General features: G+C 41.7%; 1 protein-coding gene and 1 long non-coding RNA gene across 2 annotated transcripts; one reads left to right on the top strand and one right to left on the bottom strand.

Annotated features, from left to right (window-relative positions):
• Nucleotides 1–4,668: 4,668 nt before the first annotated feature.
• Nucleotides 4,669–6,278, top strand: LOC103698991 (bifunctional levopimaradiene synthase, chloroplastic-like). The gene is made up of 2 exons (XM_008781036.3): nt 4,669–4,800; nt 5,468–6,278. The coding sequence occupies exon 2, from the start codon at nt 5,510–5,512 to the stop codon at nt 6,011–6,013; it is 504 nt and encodes a 167-aa protein (XP_008779258.3). The 5' UTR covers nt 4,669–4,800; nt 5,468–5,509; the 3' UTR covers nt 6,014–6,278.
• Nucleotides 6,279–7,803: 1,525 nt separating this feature from the next.
• On the bottom strand, nt 7,804–9,385 carry LOC120105439. The gene is made up of 2 exons (XR_005507825.1): nt 9,080–9,385; nt 7,804–7,997 (listed from the first exon to the last, which is right to left on the bottom strand). It is a non-coding gene; the product is annotated as an uncharacterized LOC120105439 (long non-coding RNA).
• Nucleotides 9,386–15,247: the final 5,862 nt, after the last annotated feature.

Here is a 15,247-nt window from a genome sequence, read left to right as displayed (position 1 = left end):
GGATTTTTTAGTTTTATATAAGTAACTAAGATCTTCTCGGCAAATAACCGATGTAGGAATAAACATACGTCTGCACGGGTCATCACAGACTCCCCCATTCAAGTGTTGATGTGCTCGCCCCTGTGGTCAGCCTTAATGAACCCGGCTGTAGTGTCTTCTAGTCCACATAGACTATTAACCGAGTTCGCTCTGATACCATTTGTAATAATACAGGATCTCACCCAAAAAGGCTATCCGAAAGGTATTATTTGGATTTCTTGATTCTGTATAAGTACTGCTTGTCTCTGAAATGTTTGAGCTATATTCTTACCGGATAGCAATAGCACTATTACTTAGAAAAGAAAGGAAATAAACACATGAAACTTGTATTGTAGTATGAAAATTAGGATCTACAATCCGAATTGCATCCTTGTGCCATGTCCATGGACGAGACACTCTGTCATCCAGTCTCTGTTCCCATAAACTTGACCCGGTGAGACTTATATTGGAAAAGATTTTTTGCATTTACTCTCTAATTATTTTTGTAAATTCATGTAATAATGCCCCGATTCTTTAAATTTGAATGAAGTTCCTAAGTATATATTCGTTGAATATAGGTCCATGCAGACTAATTAACTGCAATTGGATCACGAAGTTGGCTTGATGAGATTAAGTGAGAAATGTTCCAAATATCCAGAATATACAACCTTAGATTATTTATCGTTTTCAGATTAACTAAATCTTCAATAGTTTGCATATTAACCCTTCAATGCTTTTAAATTTGCATATAAACCCTCAGATATACAATGTTTGCACATACATTCCTCATCAGTCAATTTAAGTTAACTATGGTTGAAATTGATGGTCCTGTTATCCTTTCGGGGAATAAATTCCATGGAATCTCGTATAAAAATATTTAGTTTTTTACTAAGAGTATCAACTTTCCATAACCCTATTATTTTTTTCCCCAGTATTTATGGAAAAGTGAAATTGCAGCTATATAATGAACCTATCCCTATTTAGGTACTTCTAGCAGCACTATTTGTAACCATTTATACCCCACATCAAAATATCATTTTCAATACACATGACAAATACTAGCAAGCATAGTCTATTTGTAACCATTTCTAACATGAAATGCAGGCATTTCAAGTTTTTAGCTTTATGTAATCTGCTTTAGTCTGATTTGTGTAGGTAAATTTTGCATTGGAATTGCCCTGTCAATGCCTCCTGCCTAGATTAGAGACAATAAGCACCGTAAGACAATTGTGGCCAGGAAATGAGAGTACAAGAAAATATTTACAACTTGCAAAGTTAGACTTTCAAAAGTTGCAGAAGCTATATCAACAAGAGCTGGAGGAATTTGAGAGGTTAGTATAATAAGTCATATATTTTAAAGGTTGTCAAATAATTAAGATCTAAGCCATTGGATAAAAAGAATAATTGTTTGTTGACCATATTTGGATACATTAATTGACACCTCTATCCCTATAATTATGGCTAGCAATGAGCCAGCTTAGGCCAGGTTTGGATCAAATCAATTTGGGGTTGAGTTATGAACCTCAACCCATAACCAGACCAATTATAATTAATTTCAAAAGAACAAATCCATACCCGACCTATTAATTTCATAAAAGCCCATACCTACCTATCAACCTCAAATAGCATGTTACTTATCTATTATTTATTAAAAAATAAATAAAAGCAAAACAAACTAAAAATAAGGTATTTAGAATGGCCGATCCAAACAAAGTAAGAAAGTGTGAGACGAAATTTAGGTGGAAAAAGTGATAAATCCTAAACATGTTACACTCTCCTCTTTCTTTTTATTATATTTTATTTATTTTCTTAACTATTAGTTATGCAACTTTTCTAATTAAATGAACAATTCTTTATAGAGCATCGTATATGATGTAGCTATCACTGTTTTTAGAGATTTAATGATGAATTTGACTACCGGAATGTTTTATCCAGATTTATCCATCCAATTCAATTTTTTTCTCAAAGCTTCATTCTGCACTTGCTTTCTAAATGCTTTATCACTAAAAATATCTCTAAAACATACATTTCTTTGCACCAGTACTTGTACCCACTCTTGATCTTGGCAATTAAAAGATAGATTTTAAAGATTTATATTATACTTGCATTGACCCATCAGGTTGACAGGCTAAAACTACACCCAATCCATTTCTAATAAAATTGATCTCAACTAATTCATACTGATTGATTTAAAAAATTAACACCCAAATCCATTATTTTGGATGAGTTTTGATGGGTTAGTGGTAAGGCTGCAAATGGGTCAGGTCAATCCGAGACCCGACCTGCGTAGACCCAACCCGACCCGAATTTTAGGATCCGTGGGTCCGGGTCGGGTCCTAAAATTGGACCCGAATCATTTTCTGGGTCGGATCTGGATTTACCGAACGGATCCGATCTGACCCGAATGGACCTGAAGAGAGAGAGAGGAGAAAATACAAAAGAGATTTTTTTATTATTATTATTATGTATGTGTGGGTCGTGGCACTATTGATCCGTCAGCTCTCGATCTATTACACTGTTGATACATCTGGTGTCTCGGTAGCTGGCTTTTTTTTTCCTTCTGTTTTTGGGTTTTTTTTTTTTTTTAACTTTTGCAGGGAGGAAGTGAGGGAACACTGAATTGAATATGGGTCATGTGCCAGGAATTGGATTTTGGAAGGTCTGGGAGACACCAAGTTCCGTCCAATCAGTCATATAGATCAAAAATAGTGTGATATGGGTCATCTGTTCTGACTGGAGGTCAATGGGGGCACCCAGCACCTCATAATTATGATTTGACCAAATTAGATTTGCCCAAATTCTTATGGAACCGATTCGGACCCGAACCCGTCCCAACTTGAATCCGGATCCGACCCGAACCCGACCCGATCCGATCTTCAACCAGGTTGGATCTGGGTCCAAAATTAGAAATCGACTAAAAAATCGGATTGAATCGGGGTCATTCAGGAGCCGATCCGATCCGACCCATTTGTACCCCTAGTTAGTGAGTGCGGATAAAAAATTGCCACTCTTCTCATGGCCTAGCTAGGGAGAGAATCTAGATTCGATCTTGACACGTAAAATGGTATTCCTGCACTATTCTTAGCTCTCTCTGAAAGAAAAATATTAAGAATGAAACAAACATGCATGAGCATTATGATGCGTGCGTGTGAGCGATTTAATTTAGCTACAGACACGGATGCTTGTCTTGTCAAATCAAGTATATGTACAACATTCTATTAATGTCTCAACATTATTGTTGCATGGATGCTTGTCTTGCTGCATGGACGGTCAAAATAGGATCTAATTTTACCTCGGCGAAACTAATTTATCAAAAAAGATACAAATTGCAAATTGTGGACCCAAATTCCAACAATGATACTTTAAATCAAATAAAACAAAGCATAAAAACAAGTTAGATAACAAAGGTCAAGCTTGACGACCAACCTCTTAATTCTTTTCATCAGAAAGGAAAATCTAAAAAATAATTTGAGAAGTTATACGAACCAAGCCATTATAACTAACCCACAACCTAAGCAAATTGGTTTGTACCCACATGAGTGCACCCATCCTCGATTAGGAAAGAAGGCTCTCATTTTAGATCTTGGAGGGTTTGACTCAAGTAAATCGAAGATAGTGATGGAAATCATTACCCAGTCATTTTATCTAGCCGTATAATCTGTCACTTATTTTTATCTTCATCTTGTAGCTCTTTGCCTTGGATATTTCAACACTCCTCTTTGGGTTTTGCAGATGGTGGCAGAGATGTGGGTTTGATGGACTGAAATGTATCCGCAAAAGACTTGGACAATCTTACCTTGTAGTAGCACCAACTATGTATGAACCTCAATTTTCATCTTGTCGTCTGGCCTACGCTAAGGTTGTAGTCCTGGCCACCGTTCTTGATGATCTCTTTGACGATAAAAGATTTAACCTTCAAGAACTTCGGCGCTTCAGTGAGGCTTTCAAGAGGTAACAATATTTAATTATGTTTAAGTAACCTACACTGTGCCAACCACCCACCCACCCCACCCTCTATATCTTAATTGGGGGTGTTCAATGCATTGAGAAATTTTCATGTTAACTAGTACCCCATGCAAATGACCGGCTTTGCCACTATTATAAAGTAAAGACTTTGGTTGGATGACTTCAGAAGTCTCCGTCTCCGGTTAGACTCTCGATAACTAGTAATAGCCTTCCATTGTTGCATTTTTTATTGGTGATTACAAGCTCCACAGATTTCTACATATTTTTTCTTTTAAATAGTCAACTAACATGCACCACTTTATTTCGATTTGACTATTCTTACAGCATTATTAAACCCATTCTAAGTTCGAATTTCTTCTAGTGCTTCATTTGTTAACATAACAACCATGTCTGATTCTAGCGCTAGCCCATTTTGTTTGGGCTCCAACTTGCGTAGAGAATTGCTTAGCATAATTTCTTATCTTTTTCTCTTTCTTTTTTTTTTTTTGAAAAAATGTGATCAAGACCATGGATTGATGTTAATTACTCATTTCTAGCATCCAGAGAAACACCCCTCCCGCCAAGTTCGAACATGGAACCTCCTCTAATTGAAAGAAGGATGCAATCATTAGGCCATACAGGTTTATAATGTTTGTTCTGGATTAATAACCTTTTCTATCATTCTTTCTTTTCCATGCTAGGTGAGACTCATCTTTTATCGATGATCTTCCTCAACACAAGCTAGTACTCGAAGCCATTGATGCTACATGTGTAGAGTTGGCAGCAGAATCCAACAGAATTCAGGATCGTGACTGCCTTCCCATATTCAAGCATTTGGTAAGTACGAATTTTCTCAATTAACCAATTGAGACACTTAAAAGCAAATTTCTAATTGGAGACCAAGATCCCAAAACGTTTAGAGCTAATGACATTTAGCCCAGGCCCATCAAAGCCTTTGACCGCACCTATTTTTACTTCTCTTTTTAGGGAAGTCATTCGAACAATGGAGGAAAAAAAAACTAAAGAGATATCGTATTAATTGGGCAACCAAACCTAATTATTTGAAAAATAGAAGCAAGCATATAGATATGAACATATATACACGTACTCAACTTAATTAAGTTGTTATCCAAACTACTTGGATTGTCTACGAAAATCCTTCTCCTCCATTCTGCTCTTTCCTTCAAAAAAAAAAGAAAAAAAAATAATGTAAATTTTTTTTTGAATAAAATCATACCTACTTATAAATTGTTGAACTTTCTGGTGGTCCAACGATTTGAATTGTCAGCACACAAGTGCGTCCAACCGATCAATTTAAAAGCATTGGAATGGGTTATCGCTGAGGAATTGCTCCTCTTATATTTGGAATTTCCATGTTTCAATCATGAGAGTTTTTTTTTTCGTTTCAAAGATTTGGTTAAAATATTTCTCACATCATATCTTTGAAATAATTAGTGTCTTGACCGTTAGGCTATCTCATATCATATGCATGCGTTGATTTCAGTGGGCGGAGTTTGTAGCTGTGTTTCTGGAGGAAGCAGAATGGATGCATAGCGAACACATACCGAGCTACGAAGAATACATGCGATGCACCGTCGTCTCTATCGGAGCTAGAGTAGTAACATGGACATCTGCATTCTTGCTGGGAGAAAAGTTCACGGATGAGATGCTCAGCCACCTGGGTCCAGACTCACGCTTCATGTACCTCATTTCCGTCGTAGCCCGGCTTGCCAACGACGTCGCCACCTTCCAAAAGGAGGTCCGGGAGGGAAAGTTGGCCACGGCGGTTGGCTGCTACATGAGGGACCACCCAGGTTGCACCCAGGAGGAAGCAACGGCGGGTGTCGTCAATTTGATCGAGTCGGCCGAGGAGGAGCTGGAGTGGGCGCTCTTTCGATCGAGGGCGGTAGCGCCGGAATTCTGCAGCCATGCGGTCGTGAATGGTGCTCGGAATTCGCGCTTTCTTTATAAAAGGATGGATGGCCTTACGAGTATTGACGAAGAAATCATGAAGCTCTTCCAAGATTTTGCATTCAACCCACTTGTATGAAAGCCTTCTTGTGCCGGCAGGGAAACTCGAACTGTTTGCACGCAGGACATCTATGTACGTTTCCCTCTGGGTCTGCCGGCGTTTGGATTCATGGGCTATTAATACTGTTTCTCCCCTCACGTAATCTGAACCCTGCAAGCAAATTAAATTCGTAGCTGATAAGAAGAAACGATGCTGTCCTCCTGATATGTTACGCCATGGGAAGGAGCAAATGCATGGACGTTATTAATGGCTTTGATTCTGTATACGAAGGGCATGAGTTCGACTGAATAAATCTTGAGTCCTTCTAACTAGCTCTTTTTGAGTAAGACCTTATTGTTGCATTAAAAATTTGAAAAGTTACTTCTCTAGACAAGTAATGGCCATCATAATTTTGGTGGAGATCCATCTAATAGATTAATAAGCTAGAATCTTATTAAGGGTTTGCTGGATAATTTATTGAAAAGATAGAAAGGTAACAGGGAGAAAAGATTGCACGCTAAACTTATTTCACCCCTTTTCCAGGTGAAATGAGTTTCTCTTGATTAAGCACCGATCTAGCATGCTGACCAAACAGATTTAACCTCTTGTTTTCCGCACACAAGCTCATTATCCGCACGCTGGTAGTCCATGCTGCTCTTTCCGCAACAACAAGATGAACATTTCGGTAGACGTGAAGAAAAAAGAAAAAAGAACATGCTTCTTATGCCAACAAATATTCACCAAAGCAATGCCCTTTGGAATTCAAGTATAAATTACAGCAAGACAGTAGATGTTGTTTCACAACAAAGAGCCCAAAAAATGAAGACTTACCATACATTATATATTTTAACTGATGGGCAGGGTGGATGCTCAGTTGATGTGAAGAAGTGGGGGTTTGATATATGTTGTTGAGGATGTGACCATTGGTTAGGTAGGGTTTCCTGCTGCCCAACTGGATGAGACAGGCTATGCTCTGATCTAAGCACTCAAAAGACAAAAGTTGAGACTCCATAACACACAGATTTCCAAAGCAAAAAATGCACAGATCAACCCTTAATTTAGTCGTGGTTACTTCTGATCACCATGATGGACCGAAAATGTAACATTTTATACTCATTTTAAGATGGACATAATTCAAGGAAGAAAAAGATACCAATATAAAGGACAAATTGAAACAGAAGGGAAACAATGTAACATCAACTTATATTGGAGAGGAAAGCAGACATACTCCATGGAGACAAAAGCAGACAAACTATCCTTTGATGCATAAATCAGCAACCACTTCATCAACTAAGGAACTCAGTATCTCTCCCTCAAGCTCTACTCCTGTTTCGAATACTTCAATCTCCAAATCCACCCATCTGCCCAAGTGACTACTCATGTCTTTGTCCGCAAGCTCATCCACCATCGAGTCTCCCATGCTCTTCCACCCTAAAATCTCCTCATAAAGCTCTTCTGCTAGACCCTTCCCGACAACTGCCAAACCTTTGGTCCATGCATGAAATCCTGCCCGGAAGTAACGGCTGCACTTCGATTCCAAACATTCGTTCAAGCAATCAAACAAGACCTTCCTTTTCGCCCTACCATCCTTGTCATCCCCTTTGAGTATGGTCCTACTTCTCTTATTCTCCAACTTTTCAAACAGGAGGGAATCCAAGATCTCACCAGCATCATTTAGATAACATGTCCTTTGACAAACCTCTGCCGTATAATATCTCTGTCACGCCCCCGAACCCATCACCCGGGTCCGGCACGCGACCGGCCGCATGATCCCTAGAGCAATGCCCTAAAGATCATGCAAGGCCTAAGATAAACAACAATTCCAATAATTCCAATAATTCCAATAAATGCCAAAATCAATAATTAATGGAATTTAATCAGATCCAACCAAAATGTACTGAATGATTACATAAATTCAAATGTCCATAAATAAGAGATAAATTGACTTCTAACTATCTAGCAGTCTGACTCAGATCGAGCTCACTTCTTGTCCCATCCGACAGATTCTACGAATCCAGTGCCTCTGAAAAAAAAATGGAAGTGTAGTATGAGCTTTTCCAGCCCAGTAAGAATCCCAACAGCCACACACAACAAAATCATAAAATAATCAAGTATCAAAATATACATATCATTTCATCATTTCAAAAGCTCAACAAACAACAAATATATGTAATCAGTACATATACACCAATCCTTTTTCATATTATGTGATCCATTCCCGTATTACTCAGATTCCAAGTTTTCAAACTTTTCATTTCTGGCGTTGGACTAACCAAGATCATGTCCCAGTCCAAGACTGCACAAATCCCACGCATAAGCTCGTGGCAGCTATCCCACGCGTAAGCCCGTGGAGGCTATCCCACGCATCAGCTCGTGGCCGCTATCCTAAGCATAAGCTCGTAGAGGCTATCCCACGCGTAAGCCCGTGGAGGCTATCCCACGCATCAGCTCGTGGCCGCTATCCGTAAGCCCGTGGAGGCTATCCCACGCGTAAGCCCGTGGAGGCTATCCCACGCATCAGCTCGTGGCCGCTATCCGTAAGCCCGTGGAGGCTATCCCACGCATCAGCTCGTGGCCGCTATCCGTAAGCCCGTGGAGGCTATCCCACGCGTAAGCCCGTGGAGGCTATCCCACGCATCAGCTCGTGGCCGCTATCCGTAAGCCCGTGGAGGCTATCCCACGCGTAAGCCCGTGGGGGCTATCCCACGCATCAGCTCGTGGCCGCTATCCGTAAGCCCGTAGAGGCTATCCCACGCATCAGCTCGTGGCCGCTATCTCATGACAAGGTTAGTCCAACCCATATTACATGTCTAGTTTTACATGTTCAATCATATTCCCATCACATCACATATTTTCATAAATTTTCAAAAATATGTTATTTCTTCCCAAATGAATTTATCTCAATATATTCATTAAAACAACATGCACGCCTCATAGGTGCCGCATCAACACATAAACAATAACAACATAATAATGAAAATATGTTGACAAACATTCATCTCATATGTGTCATATCAGCTCACAAGCAATAACAACACAACCGTAAAATAAATCCAACGATAAATCAATATATGCATAGAAGTGCTCAGATGTAGGGATTCTTACAGAAATTGTAGAGTGACTCAAACACAGTCCAAATCACAACCTACGCGCTGGGGTGCTCAGTCCCCTGATCAAAACCTCCTGGCTCCGCCGACCCTTCCTCTACAACATCAATTACAAATCACAAATTAAATCATTTAATATTTAAATATTCTAAACCATAATTCACATCTACTATGGGGTCCATCACCAGGTCCCCAAACATTTCAATCTCTCCAAATCTAGGGCAGTCAGGGTGGCCCGACTCCCACCCTTGTACCACCGGCCCATGTCGTCGCTAGCCGTGGCCGCTGCCAAGCCGGCGACGATGGCCGGTCCCGATGAAAAGACCAAAAGAAGGGTGGATGATAGAGAAGGGTTCTTCCTCCACCTCCTTGGTCCAAGGACAACAGCCAGGGTGGCTGCGCCCTCACCTCCCCACCCTCGGCCACCATTAGCCGAACCATCGCCGGCCGCCCCTGCTGCAGTCGCCGGCGATGGTAACCGGCTAAGAGAAAGAGAGAGGAAGAAGTCTCTTCCTCTTCTTCTTTTTCTTCTTCTCTTATTATTATTATTATATTATTATTTTCCCTCCTTTTTCTTCTTCTTCTTCTTCTCCTTCTTCTTCTTTCCAACCGACACAGACCCCTCCCCCTTCCTCCATTTCTTCCACGGAAAGGCCACCGTGATGGTGGCTCGGCCCCCAACCGACGACACCCAGCCGCCGTCGCCGCCGCCGGTGGCCAACCGACGAGGGGAAGAGGAGGAGAGGATGGGATCCCGAGGAAGAAGACCTCGGATCCACCCTCCCTCATCACATACATAACCTAGAAAACCCTCTCTGACCCCCTCACAGATCCGACCAACTCCAACCGCCATGAATCCCGGCCATCTCGGCGGCCGACGGCGGCCAAAAATCCAGAGGAGAGAAGCCGAAACAGGGGTACCCTGTTTCGGATCCTTCTTCGGTGATTCCGTCGGCCATAACCCAGGAAACCCAACCAAAGTCAGGCAAATAAAATGCAAAGGACGAAGCCATGCTTACCTCGGCCCGATGAGGGTGTTCCGGCGACTTTCCGGCGAGGAATCGGAGGAGGGGTCTTGGGTTTTCCCGCACGGATCCGAGACCTCTTCTCCCGATTTGATCTTCACCGAGGGAGGGAAAAGCTTCCGGCTTCCTCCGCGGCCGGCCGGTTCCTCCCTCCGGCGCTCGTCTCTCCGGCGAGTCGCCTCTAACGCCGCCGCCGTCTCCCTCTTTTTTTTTTTTTTGGTTTCTTCTCCCACGATCGTGCCCTACACGATCGTATATAGTGGATGGGCCCGGTCTTTTCGGGCCGGCCCGTCCACCCCTCTCTCTCCTTTTTATTTTTATTTTTTTATTTTTAGGGGTATTACATACTCTCCCCCTTAAAAAAATTTCGTCCTCGAAATTAACTTACTTGAAGCCTCAAATTTTTTTAAAAAAATTGCATCCATTATATCATCCCTGAGATTTCAAATAGTCTCCCTCTCGGAGTACCTACCCACAAGGTTTTGACATACAAAAATTACATCATCTCAAAACTTGATCCTTTCTATTTACCACACATAGTAAGTTCTTTTGATATCCTTCAAAAGAATTCCAAACTCCCAACCTTGGATTAAAATGCCATAATTATATCCCAGGAAATTAATTTCTCTTGATTCTACACAGAGATCATAATTGACTTGACAGAAATAGGAGAAATCTTTAGTATCAAATGCTCTTAATATTCTATAATCATTTTTCTTTTCTTTCTCCCACATCATTCCAACAAATAAGAGATCCATAGAATCAACAACATTCTCCTGAAACTAACTCAAGTATTTCACCATAATGCCTTTTAGATCAAATATTAATGATCTTAACCAGTTTCAAAATAAGTCAAACCACCACACTTCCGCTGCACACTCTGATTTAATTCATTTAATTCTTTAAAGTCACAAAATGATTTCTGACTAACGTATCACTTTGCATTAAGACTAAGAAACTCCAAATTTCAAATTTCCAAGTAGAACTAGAGCAAAACCTCTAGATCTTTTTATCCTCAATTTATATAGAGTGTACATACTTGCCAATTTCTCTAAAGAAAAACCAACTCTAAAAGGCAAGAAATGTGCTGACTTGGTTAGTCGGTCAACAATCACCCACACTGCATCATTACCCCGAGGAGTCTTAGGCAAAGCAGTCACAAAATCCATGGTGATATGTTCCCACTTCCACTGAGGAATAAGAAGAGACTGTAGTGGTCCAGCAGGCCTCTGATGCTCAGCTTTCACTTGCTGACACACTAAGCACTGTGCAACATATTGAGCTATATCTCGCTTCATGCCACTCCACCAAAAATTTTCCTTCAAGTCCCGGTACATTTTAGTACCTCCTGGGTGCACTGTATAAGCTGAGTTATGGGCCTCATCAAGAATCTCTTTCTTCATTTCTGGTACGTTTGGCACACATACCCTGCTCCCGAATCTTAAAGAGCCATCTTCATGCACCCGGAATTCTGACTGCACACCTGACTCTACTGTTTCTCTGATCTTCTGTAACTCTGGATCCTCTCTCTGAGACATCCTGATCCTTTCAATCAGAGTAGGTTGCACTGTGAGGGTAGCCAAATGTATCTTAGGATCATGTAACCGTATCTCAATCCCTGATCTCTCCAAGTCTAATATAATATGCTTCTGTATAGTGATCAATGCTGCCAGTCCACTTGAGGATTTTCTGCTCAAAGCATCAGCCACTACATTTGCTTTCCTTGGATGGTAACTAATAGTCAGGTCATAATCTTTCAGTAGTTCTAGCCATCTCCTTTGCCTCAAATTCAACTCTTTCTGTGTGAAGATATACTTCAAACTTTTATGGTCTGTGAAAACCTCACAGTGTTCCCCATACAAATAATGCCTCCATATCTTCAGAGCAAAAACTACCGCTGCCAATTCCAAATCATGTGTAGGTAATTCTGTTCATATGACTTTAACTGTCTAGAGGCATAAGCTATCACCTTCCCATTCTGCATCAGAACGCATCCTAGTCCTTTACGAGATGCATCACTGTATATGGTGAAGCCTTCTGTTCCAGATGGAATAGCTAGCACTGGGGCTGTCACCAGACGCTTTTTCAGTTCTTGAAAACTCTGTTCACAGTCATCTGTCCATTCAAACTTTACTCGCTTCTGAGTCAAGCGACTTAAAGGCATGGCAATACGGGAGAATCCCTCAACAAATCTTCTGTAATATCCAGCCAATCCCAAGAAGCTGCGCACCTCAGTTACATTGGTAGGTCTACACCACCCAACCACTGCCTCCACTTTCATTGGATCAACAGAGACACCTTCTTTGGAGATCACATGCCCAAGAAAAGAAATACTATCCAACCAGAACTCACACTTTGATAGCTTTGCATACAACTTCTTTTCTCTAAGAATTTGCAATACTACCCTTAGATGTTCTTCATGTTCCTGTGAGCTCTTTGAATACACCAAAATATCATCAATGAACACCACTACAAACTGATCCAAATAAGGTTTAAATATCCGATTCATAAGATCCATGAAGGCAGCCGGTGCATTTGTCAAACCAAAAGGCATGACCAAAAATTCATAATGCCCGTATCTGGTCCTGAAAGCTGTCTTAGGTACATCCTCTGCCTTTATTTTCAATTGGTGATAGCCAGAACGAAGATCAATCTTCGAGAAAATCTGAGCCCCTTGCAACTGATCAAACAAGTCATCAATTCTTGGTAGTGGGTATTTATTCCGTACTGTCACCCTGTTTAATTCTCGGTAGTCTATGCAGAGTCGGAGGCTACCGTCTTTCTTTTTCACAAATAATACAGGAGCGCCCCAAGGGGATACACTAGGCCTGATAAAACCCTTATCCAGTAACTCCTGTAGTTGTTCCTTCAGCTCTTTCAATTCAGCTGGAGCCATTCGATATGGAGCTTTTGAAATTGGTCCAGTGCCAGGAATCAAGTCGATGGAGAATTCAATCTCCCTATCAGGGGGTAATTCTGGCAATTCATCTGGAAACACATCTGGAAATTCTGCCACCACAGGGATATTCTCTAACTTGGGCTCCTCTTTCTGGGTATCTAACACAGCAGCTAAGAATCCTTCACAACCTTTTGCGAGAAACTTCTTAGCCTGTAAAGCTGAGATTAATTTCATTTGATGAGGTGACTTGCTACCCACCAACCCAAACACTGGCTGACCAGGGATCTGAAACTTGATCGTTTTCTCAAAACAATCAACAGTAGCATGGTATGCTGCCAACCAGTCCATTCCAAGAATCAAATCAAAGTCATTCATCTCTAAGACCAACAAGTCTGCATTCATTTCCCTGTCCTCAACGCCCAATATACAGTTCTTGCAAACTGAATTAACTAATATAACATCTCCACTTGGCGTTGAGACACAAAGATCAAATTCTAATGGCACTGGTGATATTTCAGTATTCTTTCTAACAAAATTGGCCGATATGAATGAGTGGGTAGCACCAGAGTCAAATAAAACATTTGCATCAACTGTGAAGCATTTATCGTCTCCTCAAGCTGAATACTTGGTCCTTCGGATGTCCCAATCTCCGGAGCTCCCATCTCTGGAGTACTACCAGTAGGGTCCATAGTGTGCTCCTGCTGTGGCACACACCGAGTCGGCGTGGATGAGGTATCTTCCTGCTGTCCAGAGGGTGCCCAAGCCGTGGAGCCATCTGCAAATCGGGTCGGCTTTCGGGCACGCCCTCGACCACGCCCTCGCACCATATCAACCTACAAAATTTTTTCCAGCATCAAGATTATCAGAATGGGACAGAATTGGCCTCCCTAATATGTTAAACACACCATTTCAATATCTTGCATGTTTAGTAATTTTCCCCCACTCAGGCTTACTCGAGCCTAAACCCTATGATTCCTAAACCTTAGGATACCATAACCTTAAGCTCTGATACCACTCTGTCACGCCCCCGAACCCATCATCCGGGTCCGGCACGCGACTGGCCGCATGATCCCTAGAGCAATGCCCTAAAGATCATGCAAGGCCTAAGATAAACAACAATTCCAATAATTCCAATAATTCCAATAAATGCCAAAATCAATAATTAATGGAATTCAATCAGATCCAACCAAAATGTACTGAATGATTACATAAATTCAAATGTCCATAAATAAGAGATAAATTGACTTCTAACTATCTAGCAGTCTGACTCAGATCGAGCTCACTTCTTGTCCCATCCGACAGATTCTACGAATCCAGTGCCTCTGAAAAAAAAATGAAAGTGTAGTATGAACTTTTCCAGCCCAGTAAGAATCCCAACAGCCACACACAACAAAATCATAAAATAATCAAGTATCAAAATATACATATCATTTCATCATTTCAAAAGCTCAACAAACAACAAATATATGTAATCAGTACATATACACCAATCCTTTTTCATATTATGTGATCCATTCCCGTATTACTCAGATTCCAAGTTTTCAAACTTTTCATTTCTGGCGTTGGACTAACCAAGATCATGTCCCAGTCCAAGACTGCACAAATCCCACGCATAAGCTCGTGGCAGCTATCCCACGCGTAAGCCCGTGGAGGCTATCCCACGCATCAGCTTGTGGCCGCTATCCTACGCATAAGCTCGTAGAGGCTATCCCACGCGTAAGCCCGTGGAGGCTATCCCACGCATCAGCTCGTGGCCGCTATCCGTAAGCCCGTGGAGGCTATCCCACGCATCAGCTCGTGGCCGCTATCCGTAAGCCCGTGGAGGCTATCCCACGCGTAAGCCCGTGGAGGCTATCCCACGCATCAGCTCGTGGCCGCTATCCGTAAGCCCGTGGAGGCTATCCCACGCATCAGCTCGTGGCCGCTATCCGTAAGCCCGTGGAGGCTATCCCACGCGTAAGCCCGTGGAGGCTATCCCACGCGTAAGCCCGTGGAGGCTATCCCACGCATCAGCTCGTGGCCGCTATCCGTAAGCCCGTGGAGGCTATCCCACGCGTAAGCCCGTGGAGGCTATCCCACGCATCAGCTCGTGGCCGCTATCCGTAAGCCCGTAGAGGCTATCCCATGCATCAGCTCGTGGCCGCTATCTCATGACAAGGTTAGTCCAACCCATATTACATGTCTAGTTTTACATGTTCAATCACATTCCCATCACATCACATATTTTCATAAATTTTCAAAA

Source organism: Phoenix dactylifera, unplaced genomic scaffold (assembly GCF_009389715.1).
Source record: "Phoenix dactylifera cultivar Barhee BC4 unplaced genomic scaffold, palm_55x_up_171113_PBpolish2nd_filt_p 000283F, whole genome shotgun sequence".
Taxonomy (NCBI): domain Eukaryota; kingdom Viridiplantae; phylum Streptophyta; class Magnoliopsida; order Arecales; family Arecaceae; genus Phoenix; species Phoenix dactylifera.
Note: the sequence above shows the minus strand (reverse complement) of the source record. Positions and strands in the feature narration are given on the sequence as shown.

Bases quoted from the DNA above. Each gene is read 5' to 3' on its own strand.
- LOC103698991 (XM_008781036.3), top strand. From the start codon at position 5,510: ATGCATAGCGAACACATACCGAGCTACGAAGAATACATGCGATGCACC.